At 41.1% G+C, this 12,202-nt stretch overlaps 1 protein-coding gene across 5 annotated transcripts in view; it reads left to right on the forward strand.

Annotated features, from left to right (window-relative positions):
- The window catches only part of ATP10D (ATPase phospholipid transporting 10D (putative)), a 51,511-nt gene extending 39,338 nt beyond the window's left edge, over window positions 1-12,173 (forward strand). For 4 of the 5 annotated variants that reach the window (XM_055797032.1, XM_027779341.2, XM_055797033.1 and 1 more), the window contains 9 exons: window positions 752-936; window positions 2,858-3,167; window positions 3,856-3,932; window positions 4,467-4,592; window positions 5,066-5,266; window positions 7,923-8,003; window positions 8,258-8,362; window positions 9,664-9,851; window positions 11,617-12,173. In XM_055797032.1, coding sequence (XP_055653007.1) covers window positions 752-936; window positions 2,858-3,167; window positions 3,856-3,932; window positions 4,467-4,592; window positions 5,066-5,266; window positions 7,923-8,003; window positions 8,258-8,362; window positions 9,664-9,851; window positions 11,617-12,133 — 1,790 coding nt within the window. In that variant the 3' untranslated portion in view covers window positions 12,134-12,173. The remainder of the gene's footprint in view (window positions 1-751; window positions 937-2,857; window positions 3,168-3,855; window positions 3,933-4,466; window positions 4,593-5,065; window positions 5,267-7,922; window positions 8,004-8,257; window positions 8,363-9,663; window positions 9,852-11,616) is intronic. The other variant, XM_055797034.1, reaches the window with a different exon arrangement.
- The last annotated feature ends 29 nt before the right edge of the window (window positions 12,174-12,202 follow it).

Raw genomic sequence — 12,202 nt, forward strand, 5'->3', positions numbered from 1 at the left:
ATCTGTGTTAAAGTCTCAATTTTTTTGTTGAAGGTCTTTCTGTAACGACTAAGCGGGGTGGGGATGGTCGAGCAAGTATTTCCTCCCTGGGGGGGAGTATGTCAGGGGGGGCAGTGCAGGCAGGAGGAAGGGCAAAACACATCGTTCAGTGCTATGAATTGAAAGGACCTAGGACAGGATGTACTGCAGTGATGAGTAATTGAGAAACCTGATGATGAATTTGATCTTTGCAGCAGTGTGCGAAAATAAGATATAAGAAGAAGGGACTTTAGTGTGGAAAAGGTGGGGCCTTGGGGCAAGAGGTATAGCGAATTCAGCTTGGAGCAGACTTGAGAATAAGGAAGAGAAGTGGGCCTTGAGACAGAAAGGATCAAGGTGATACATGAAAGAAGATTGGGGTAATCTGAGATAGGAGGGAGTGGGAATAATGAAGTATATTTGTCGTGAGAAGCCTGGGAGTTGTACAACCACCATGGGATGAAACGGCCATGAGAATGAGAAAAGTTGGCTTAATAAGGTGGTGTGAAAAGTTAGAGGCCCCTTAGGCTGTAATAAAGTATGTGTCAAGAGTCTTCATGTCATGGGCTCTGGGACAGAAAGATGTGGAAGGGAGAAATTCCCAAGCGTGTCCCGTAGGCTGTCTGTTTTGGGATGTAGGTGCACGCAAAGGACCATCTCGTCCTGTCATTCTTGCAGCATTTTGGTTGTGAAAATCACAGCAGTACTAATCCTTCTGCTTCTCTGAATGAAGGTGCTACTGGCATTGAAGATCGCCTGCAGGAGGGTGTTCCAGACACAATACAGGCATTACGGAAAGCAGGAATAAAAATATGGATGCTGACAGGTGACAAGAGAGAGACAGCTGTCAGCATTGCCTATGCTTGTAAACTGCTGGAACCAGATGACAGGATCTTCACTCTCAAATCACAGAGTAGGGTGAGTGGAAAATTACACTTTTCTTCAAATTATATATTTCTCTGCTGGAAAAATCAGTCAGGCTGTATCACAGGGCAGTAAGGAAAACCAAAATGCTCTCTGCTTTTCCAACTGACCAAAGACAGCATGATTTCTTGGAAGATGGAAATACTGGAAAACCGATTGTTTGCTTCCTTGTGGGTAAAATGTGAAATCCTTTACACGTATGTAACATCTGTTTCTTCATATACAGTCCCTAAATGATGATTAATTATCTCAATTGAGTGGACTATTTAGTTTCACTTTGTGGTAGGTTAGAAAGTTGACATGCCCTCAGGTTGCACCAGGGAAAGTTTAGATTGGAAAGGAAGGAAGGAAGAATTACTTCAACCAAAACGGTTGTCAAGCTTTGGAACAGGGAAGTGGTTGTGTTGCTATCCCTGGAGGTGTTTTAAAAGATGTGTAGCTGTGGCACTTAGGGACATGGTGTAGTGGTGGACTTGGAAGTGCTAGGTTAGTTCATATTAGGTTTAAGATCTAGTGCTAGATCTCAAAGGCTTTTTCCAACCTAAACAGTTCTATGATTCTGTGGTGTTAGAACTTTCAAACGGCTGTGAGTTACAGCACTTCAGCAGTATAAGAATTACCATCATGCAAGTTCTGTTGGGTTAAGTTTTATGCTGCTTTGTGTAATATATTCCCTCAGCCCTGCTTGTCTGGCATAAATGTACAAGGAACTGTCTCATTAAAGTACATTGCACACTATTCAAGAAAACTAATCTGCCCACACTTCTATCAGAGAAAAAGCCACCTTCTCCCCACCACCCAGTAGATGGGTCATGTGATAAAGACTGGTTAAAAACGCTTCTGTTCTGGGTGGCCAGTTTAATCCTTTTTGATCATTGTGTCCTCTTGCGGATGCTTATAACCATCTGTTTTTCAAATCTTGATTTTTATCAATTTTGGGTTTCTTAAGAGAGGGATCACTAACTGTGACTGGTAAAGCCAACATATGCAATGTCTCTCCTCAGAGCAGAGACATGAAATCTGAGGCTTCTCCAAAGGACTGGAGGATTTTTCAAAGAACTTTCGTTTTCCTTTTTTGGCTGCTTACATGTTACTTTAGAAATTCAGTTTGCATGTGCCATAGAAGATTGTGTGGGAAGTGGTAACTGTGAGGAAAATAAAGTGAAAAAGAAAGGATTTTTAGTCCAGTTGTGTTTGAGGAAAGTTTGGGGTCTTATTTTCACTAACTTTTTTCTTTTTTTTCCTACTAGGGAACTTAACAGTGAGAACTGAGCCCCTGTTGCAAAGTGTTCATCCTACCTATAACTGGACTTTGAAATAAAAATAGACAGGATTTGGTACTGTTGCATTTCAAAGTAAAATAATAAGATTTAAGAATATATATTTTTTTCTGTATAGCATACGTATTACATATATTGATATCAAGAATCTTTTGGGCATCCTATATTGATTCTAACAAAAAAAAGTTCACAAGGCCAGTTCTTCAGGAATTCATTGCAGCTCACCTATAATCCGATTTGAAATGCATTTTTGGTTTTGCATGCCAGACAAAAGAAATGTAGAGAGCAGAAGTGTTCTGTTAAAGCTGTATTTATATTACAGAATCCTTAATGGTTGGTTTTTCTGCTGGTCTGTGAACATCTTTCATGTGCCTCATTTTTTTTCCCTTCTCCTAGTACAAGAACTAAGCAAATCTACTTAAGTAAACTTAAATCACAGGCCCTTTTATTAGCAACAGACTGCATCCCTTGTGATTTTAAGGGGTTATTCAGCCTTACGTCTGAGGCTTTCTGGATTCAAGTGAAATGCTACATAAGGGCAACATTTTCCTTTTTCTCCATATGTATTTAGTAAATTGAAAAGGAAGCCAGAACAGAAACAGTATTTTAGTAGCCTTTTTTTTGTCTTTAATTAGGATGCCTGTGCCTTGGTGATGAACAAGATCTTAGAAGGCATCCAGAAGAATACTTCTGCCAAAAAAAAACCCAGTCAGAAATTTGGGAATGTCTCTACAAGTCCCACCACCCAAGCTCCAGGGTTTGGTGCAGGCCTGGTTATTGATGGAAGAACTTTAGAGCATGTCCTTCATGACAGCATACAGAGTATTTTCTTGGAACTCACAGAAAAGTGTCGGGCTGTGGTCTGCTGCCGAGCCACACCACTGCAGAAGAGTGTTCTGGTCAGACTGGTGCGAAATAAGCTAAAGGCAATGACATTAGCTGTAGGTGAGTCCTGTGGTTATGTTCTCTCTGAAAAGAAGCAGCAGCCAGTTCCTTCTCTATATTTTTGTTCATATCTGCTACAAAATATACTTGATAAGGAAGATAATCCTTTGAATCGTGGTTGTCTCTGGCATAAGATGATGTTAGTCTTCTGAACTAGCAGATGTAGTCCATAAACTTACTTACGGTAAGCTAAAGCAACAAGAGCAGTAGTAGTTGTGCAGTGTCTTACGTAACATGTCCGAAGGAGCAAGTAAGCGGGTTTCTGCAGTCATTCTCCATCACAGCCCCCCAAAGGGAGGGAGAAAGATGACTGTGATTTAGAACACCCAGCATACCAACTAAATTCTGGCAAAAGGAACAGCTGATAGCCATTTGGAGAATACAGCGCAGTTCAGTCGGGCCTTCCATTTACTAATCCTGCTTTCTCTAGGGTTTTCCATAGGCTGCACTGTTGGCCATAAAAACGCTTTTCTCTGAACTCTTGTGTTCTTTTATATTTGTCTGTTCCTGCCACCTCTGTGGTGACGTGATAGCCAGCAAAGTTTGCCAAATTTTTTCAAATTTTGTCAAATTTTGTCAAATTGCCAACAGCAAAGTTGCAGGCTGTGATGGCAAGTGATGGACAGTGTCCAGGTTGCCAAATAAGAGAGAGGGTAGTTTTGATTTTTCCTCTTTTTTTTCTCTGTAGGTGATGGTGCCAATGATGTCAGTATGATCCAGGTGGCTGACACTGGAGTGGGAATATCGGGCCAAGAAGGCATGCAGGTAGTGTATACAAAGACAGCTGCAAATGACATCAGATTCCATTTTAAATCAGTTCAGAATTTACCCTGGGGGCCCAGTGGCTCCACAGTCCATTACCATACACAAGCAAGAGTTCGCAACCTGAGCCCACATCCAGGCTTTACTGCTCTCTGAGGAGCACTCAGAAGCTGAATGCTGTTTGTTCACACTCCAAACAAAAACCAGAGCTTGCTGCCTGTCACCACACTCCCTTTTACTCCAGTCCTGCCAGGAACCAAGCAGCCCTGAGCATCAGTGATTTGTGTGCAGTTGTGTGGGAATAGTAGGCAGCCATGGTCCTGCCTATGTTGTGTTGGGCTGAGCTGTGCACATTACTGTAAAACATCGTATGGAGGGGCACAGATCTGAGTGAGGGTAACACCATAAGCACTATGTATAAAAAAAAATAAGAAAATAAGAATTTCCAGGGGTAGGTAAGTTACTTACTTGGCAGTGTCTGAAGCTTATCTTTAACAGTTTGAATATAACGTATCCTTTCCTTCATGTGTGTTGCAGGCTGTGATGGCAAGTGACTTTGCAATCTCTCAGTTTAGACACCTCAGGAAGCTGCTGCTTGTCCATGGTCATTGGTGTTACACCAGACTTACTAACATGGTGCTTTACTTCTTCTATAAGAATGTGGTATGTAGCTGCCCCATCACAGGGAGGTCACAGTTTGTGTATTTGAGAGCACTGAAAGGTTTAGTGGGGCTTTATATTCTTTTTTATTTCACTGTTGTGAATGGGGTCAAAAAGACACAAAAAGCATACGTCAAACAATTCAGTTTCCCATTTATGTCTGCAGAGACTCTTATTCCTTGGATTGACTTCCCCACTCAAAGCCATTATCTCATTTGATTAAACAGTGGGTAACAGGCATTACTAATGTGGTGGCAGCATGACTATCCGAACAAGTCATGTCTAGTTTTGAAACGTAAAGCTGTGTGCTAGTCAAATATAATTTCAAAGTGTGGAATTGGAATGAACTGCACAGCATTTATACTTAATTTTCCACAGGTTACTGTAACCAGACCTAAGATCTGCCTGTTTTCCTACTGGCTTTTAAAACACTTGTCTACAGGTAACATTTTATCATGTCACCTTTGACTTTTCAGACCTACGTGAACCTGCTGTTCTGGTACCAGTTCTTCTGTGGGTTTTCAGGCACATCAATGACTGACTACTGGATCTTGATCCTTTTCAATCTCCTTTTTACATCGGTGCCACCCATCATTTATGGTGTCTTGGACAAAGATGTGTCTGCAGAGATACTCATGCAGCTCCCACAGCTGTACATGATGAGCCAGAAATCTGTGGTAGGTTAAAGAATGCTTGGCCTGAAGCAAATTGAAATGATCAGTATATGAGCCATTTATGTCTTGTCTTTCCTTCACGGTTCACATCAAGTAAACGTGAAGTTTAAAACCAGTTTTTCTATTAGAAGGACACCTATGCCTGTGTAATACAAATAAAAGCTTTTTTTTTTTTCAAAAGTTTTTCCTAGGCTCTTTTCAGCCATATCCCCAATCTTATCAGACATTTGAATGGTAAGAGAAATTTAGGACTTCAGGTGAAGCAATGCACTGAGATAAAGATCCTTACTTCATTTGCTGCCTCAGCTGTCAACATCCTTCCTTAAAACAGGTTTCTTTAGAGCATCTGGGCTTACTTTTAAAGATAGGGGCACTAGATGCTGTTTTTTTCACTATCATAGAAGGGTCTCAGCTGCCAAGTAATGAGGAGCGGATAAGAACCAGAGCAGATTCCTTTCAAATAATCTTTAAGAAAGTCTTGTCATTCAAGACTCTTTTCCCTTATGGGTATGTTCTGGAATTTGCTGGTGGCAGTTTTCTCCCATCTGAAAACCCTATACATTATGTCTACTCTGTAAGTAAATTCTGTCCAAACATGTAGCACAGAAAACTGCAGGGAGCTGGGAATAGTTTCTAAATCAAAACTACATAAATCAGTAGGTTTTTTCCTGGTTTCTGCTTTGCTTAGCTTGAATTGTAGCATAATTTTAATTGTATCATTTTTTAATTTGACAATTAAAATAATATTTTTATAATAAAAAATCGAAGACAGTGACATACTGAGCCTGAGTCAAAATAGATAGTAGCCCCTAGAGAGGAAACTTTAAGCATATGAGTCACCTAAAATTCACCATTTTCTTTATGATCATAGCCTTTCAATAACTGACTTGACATTAGGAAACATTTTTTTACAGAGAGGGTGGTCAAATGGTGGAACAGGCTTCTCAGAGAGGTGATCGATGCCCCAAGCCTGTCTGTGTTCAGATGTATTTGGACAGTGCCCTTGCAATGCCTCGGTCAGCTCTGAAGTGGTCAGACAGTTCAAGTACATGGTCATTGTACATCCCTTCCAACTGAAATACTCTGTTCTGTTCTAACAAGCGCTGCATTAAACGTTTGATCTGCTTGTGCTGGCTCGCCTGGCAGAAGTGTGGGTCTGGTTTAGTAGGGAAGGAAGGATATACAGTGAGGGGACAACTTGTTTTGTTTGTTTGTGGACGTTTGCATTCCTTTTTACATACCCTGAAATATTTTATGTTGCTTGGTTTACAATATTTCTGCAAAATGAAGTACTCCTCCAGTATTGATCCGAGCCTCTGCAGACCGGCTGTAGCAGGTCTGTGCTTTGTCAATCACAGCGTCTTGACTAAGTTAATGTCAGAAAGGCTCGGTGTTTGGCCCTTTGTTTTGATCTTCAGGATCTGTACGGTCATCTGAGCTGAGGTGAAGGGTTTCAGGCAACATAATCAGAATTATTGCATTATGCAAAAGTTTTTATCTTTCCCCCCTTTTTCCCCTTATCAGAGTTTTTATCTTTTTTCCAGCACAGCATCGCCTTGCTCTGTGGTTGGAGTTGTTAAGTAGTACATCATTTCCTTTCATGCATGGAAGCACAGTGAAATAATTGCTTTGAATTAAGTGTAGTATAGAAGAAAGAGAAATGCTTTAAAAGATGTAGTATCACAATATTGCACCATGATATCACAAGCGCACAGCCTCCTGTACAAGCTATAAAAATGGACAATAACTTGTATTCATCTTCAGTAATTTAAAGCATTTCCCAGACAGGCACATAAGAAGATAAAGTTTCCCACACCACACCTCCAGAGAGCAGTTCAGTTCTTCTAGGGGCTGAATGGCTTTTTGGAGAAACCTATCTCTCTCCACTAATTGTAGAGGAAGTGCTGGGTGCCTAGACTGCTCACCTGTGCTGTCTCAATTTACTGCCTGAAGGAATGGGCTGCATCTCAGCCAGGGCACATGCAACTGTGGTTTCCTAAGTGGTTGAGCTGTCGTAACAGTTTGGTGCTGCTGTGTGAGGAAGGCTTGTTCCTTCTCCGCTTTTTCCTTCTTTTCTTCCTGTTCCCTGTTTTCACCCACATAATTAAACGGCCTTCCTTGTGCCAGCTTGGTTATCCCATCAGATCCTTCCAGGGGCTGATTTAAGTCACTAAAACAGCAATGTGTTATTCCAGCAGAAATGTGAATTGATTTCTTACATTCTGGTGAGTTAAGTTAGCTCACAGAGGAGTCAGCCAGCACAAATTAAGAGGCAGCAGCCCATGTACCAAAAAGAAGGGGGTGGACATAGAAGAAAGTGGGAGTTGGCATTCAGTGATGGTAAGCTGCTAGGGTAATTCACGGTCCCCTAGCCCTCTCCCCTCCTTAGTACTCACTTAGGTAAGGCTCTGGTAGGTCTGTTCTGGCAGAACCAACTGTAAGATCAGAGCTCGCAGATCTGGTTGCTGATTTAAATACTAACAGTTAGCTACGTGTTTGGAGTAAGCTCTTTATTCTTACTACCATAACACAAAAGGTGCCTCTTCATTGGGAAACGTAACTGGAATTACTTCTGCAGATAATCTTTCCCCAGATCCAAATTAATGCTAATTAAGGGTGCGGCAATTTACTTCAATGCTGTTATCCTTTTTTCTTACAGGCTTACTTGCCTTCACCTTTCTGGATGACCTTGCTGGATGCTTTTTACCAAAGTCTCGTTTGCTTTTTTGTGCCTTACTTTGTAAGTGCTGGATATGAAATACATTTATATATTTTGACGTACTAAAACCCAGGCAAATTAGAGAATGGAGTGTTTGATTTTACTCCCTCATAAATAAATGTGTACTAACAGATTTACGATTGCAACTGAGCTGAACTGTGTGCATGCAAATATGTATGGAATTGAAAATACTTTCAGTACATTGAAAAATGGCTGCTTTGCATTAGGACTATATCTAAGGAATGTATTACACTGACTGCTGTCTTCCTTTACAGACTTACTATGGCTCAGACATAGACATTCTTTCATTTGGAAACCCCATAAATACAGCAGCGCTCTTCATAATACTGTTTCACCTTCTCATTGAGTGCAAGTCTGTGGTGAGTACTTTAGAGTATGTGCATACAGCTTTCATTACAATTATCAGAAGAAAGAGTTCCGTTTACAAAACAGGAAAAAGTATAAAAAGGCCAAAATCTAAATATTTTGTTTATTTGACAGTGTGATCCTAATACACCTGTCATTGGAGCCAATAGAATTACTCATGTAACTAAAATGAACAAAATTTGGCCTCAGAATTATTTGTAAATAATGACAGGATCCTGCCTTCTTAGGGTGCGGCGGTTTTGACGATACCAGTTTAGTTTTGCAAATGCGATCTACTGAGCCTTCATTGGTTCCCAAGCTTGCATCTCAAAGCCAAGAGTGTGAACTTTTGATTGTGAATGCTTGAAACTGATGGTCTGCTCTGTGGCCAGGATAAACAATTCAGGGGTATATTTTGATACCAGAACTAGAGAACCAATATGCTACAGAATGCTATTCCAGTTTTTAATTCAGTCTGCACAAGCTAAAGCATCTGCATTAGCTTGGAGAAATTTACAGCCCTTGCAAGGGTAATACTTGGCTATTTTTCATGATTTTAAAGAAAATACAGTAATATTTACAGTAGAAGGACACAAATTAATGGGTTTTACTTTTTCTGTCTTTTTTTTAAAAAATCTTTTTTGGGTTTGTTTCATAATGGATGAAATTTCAAGTTATGATTCAGTCCTTTCATTGTTCTCTTTGGAGCATGGCAGCAGTGATAAAAATGTCTTTATTGAGAATATGTGGGTAGCATGAATATTATCTGTGCTCTGAATAAGAAAACATTACATAAATAGGTTTGATTTGGCATTTTCGAATGTCGGCGGTTTGTCAGACTAATGACAGTGTTGTTTCCATAGTAACTGTTAGAGCCATTTAGGTATAAAATTACGGAAAACTCCAGCGTAGAACAGTTAGTCAGTGTCTCAAGCAAGATATATAAGGGTGGTGTCATGTGAAGACCTCGCCTCAGTTTGCTTGAGAAGGCTTTCTCTGCTGCCAGCGGATGAGGTGGTCATCTAAGGCAGATGGCACAAAAAACGTCTTTCACGAAGTATGCGTTCAGTATTATTCAAAAAAATTAAATGGCTGGGTTACCTGTGAACTGTAGGAAGAAGGCTCCATTCTTCTGGACCGTTCTGTATAAAATCAGGAATATTATCTGAACAGACATATTCCCTGCTACGTTAGGCAGCTATCTTTAGGGGAAGAGTGTGTGCGTGTTCATGCATGCCTGTCTACCCACATACAGATGTTACAGGTCTTTCTGTTTACGACTTACATCTGATTTCTTTCCTCTTCTGAATTGCAGACTTGGATACATACAGTAGTTACAGTTGGCAGCATCCTGTTTTACTTTGTCTTCACTCTGGCTTTTGGGGCAACCTGCAAAACCCACAACCCACCATCAAATTCTTACTGGATCATGGAAAAGCACATGACAGACCCAGTATTTTACTTAGTTTGCCTCCTCACTACTTGTGTTGCTCTGCTACCCAGGTGTGTTTCTGTTTTCACAGTTACAGATTGCTGTTAACAAAATGAGGGTTTTTTTGAGACAGTGATGCTATAAATCTCTCTGGCTAGAGGTCTTCCTCACCCGCAATGTAAAGAAAATGTCATAGCTACCGGACCAAGCCATGTGAGGACAGCTCTTTTGTGACATGTTCTCAAAGCAAATTTCAGTAAATAAAATAAAGATCTTTTGGATTTCTATTATATGGTTTGTATTATATTAAATATTGTCTTTGGAGGGGAAAAAACAGTAATCTCTGCAACCACAGAGTTTATAAATCAGTTAAATTAGTAATCACCGTTTAAAATGTACTATACATAGAAGTACTCAGTCTGTGTTTATTTGTGAAACCATTTTCTGTTTGAAATTTATGTCGTTTATATATATATATGACTATTCAGAATGAAGAATGCATACACAGGCTTCTTTGTGGGTTGGAAACATGCTGACCAGATCTGCAAGGGGTCCTGATTTGTATTTTTATTATGCCTAATGTTTAAGTATTTTGCCTCACTGAATAAGTCGTAACTCCAAATTTGATAAGTCATTCATTCACCCTGGAAAGGCAGGAGCATTAGGTTGAGGTCCTGGACACCAGCATGCTGAGCAAGGAGACACCTGAATGAGCCAACAGAGAGAAAGTGTGTGGAAAGCAGTGACAGAGACTTCATCAAACTCTCAGTCTAGGTCTTATTTAGTAGCCACAGCCATCTTCCTTTCACAGGCTGAACGTGAGTCAAGTCTGTAGCCCATTAGCAAAGGGCCTCCAGTGCTAATCTGTTCGTTCTTCTGTGTTATGTCTCTCTCCCTCTCATATCATTCCAGAAAGAGTGGGTCTTGAAAGTGAATTGCACAGACAGATACAGAGAGAATTACTGGGGAGAGTAACTGCCATTTCCTCCTCACCTGGCATCACTTTATATCGTTAGGCACAGTCTGAGCACGCTTTCTGGATCAAGTGGTGCAGTACAGGCTGTGTGAGTTGCCACTGGCAGGAAAGCTGGCAGAGCTGCGGCTGTAGGTGCCTGCAGTAGCCACCAAGTATTTGAGGCCCCTTTGAACATGTCCCAGTCTGTGTCTTCGGCATGCCAGCCATGGTTTTGCTGCACTCGCCGGAGATCATGACTGATAGCTTTGGTTCATACTTAGTTCAGCAGAAGAACAAACCGTGAGGTGCAAGAAACTTAGGCTCTTCCCTCCCTGTCCCTGCTCTCGGCTTGGCTTCAGGTGGTGACAGTAGAGCCTTTTCCTTCACACACAGTAAATCTCCCTTACATGACAAATACACAGATAAAGGCTGCTCTAGGACCTTTTGGTTGGGCTGTTTTCCTTCTCCTTATACCTGCACTGAAGTGCCAGGGAAACTCTAAACTTCACACTGATTTTACTACCTTTTTTCTGGGGCCTGACTATACGCAGAAAGGTCCACTTTCAGTGTGATTGGGACCCCGGCCCTTCATTGAAGTTGCAAGTGCACATTGCTGCAGTAACTAGTCTGTAGGAGAACTGTGTTCAGGACAAAAAAGTGGAAACACCTGAGATCGGTATCTGTCTTTGAAAATGCCAGTTGTAAAACATGTTCTGGTGCCGTTGCTGGCCTTATAGTTTATGTTCACAAAACCGCATCTGTGAAAACTTGCAGAGGCTGCTGCAGCCTCAGGGTTACTTAAATGGTGTTTGGTTTCCTTTAGTGTTGCTGGAAACAGTTTCGAGTCTGCTTCTAAACAGCTTATTGAAATTGTTTTGTAGATATTTGCTGAGAGTTCTCCAAGGAACATTGTTTCCGTCTCCAGTGTTGAGAGCCAAGCACCTTGACAGACTGACCCCTGAGGAGCAGAGGGGAGCAATTAAGAGATGGAAAGATGACTGCATTGTAAACTGTAGAGCGGAGTTCCAGGCTACCTCTGGGTCTTCCAGCTCAGCCACAGGTGCTGTATCAGAGGAAGAAAGCATTGCCAGTCTTTTGCCAACATGTAAGCCACCTTTTCAGGCCTGTTCAAGAGATGAGAAGGACACCTCCTCCTTACCAGACATTCAGGATGAGTCTGGAAATACAAATGGCTTGAACTCTGAAAAGACCGAATTTCTGAATTCGTCAAAGGAAACTAATTCAGACACATTTGGTGCCAATAACTCGTGTGCCAAAGCCTCTGTGTGTGCTTCTGGAGGGGCCAGCAGTGCATTGTCTCTAGCATACAAAGCCAGATTGAATTCTGGTTTGTGTGAAGAAGATGCTTTAATGTATTTTACTAAGTTGGAGTGCTAACTGTTTTAACCCCAAGAGTAATAACTGCTGATTTATGCTATGTTGTAGTTTTGTTTTCTTCAGCCAAGG

This window comes from Falco peregrinus, chromosome 2, assembly GCF_023634155.1.
Source record: "Falco peregrinus isolate bFalPer1 chromosome 2, bFalPer1.pri, whole genome shotgun sequence".
Taxonomy (NCBI): Eukaryota; Metazoa; Chordata; class Aves; order Falconiformes; family Falconidae; genus Falco; species Falco peregrinus.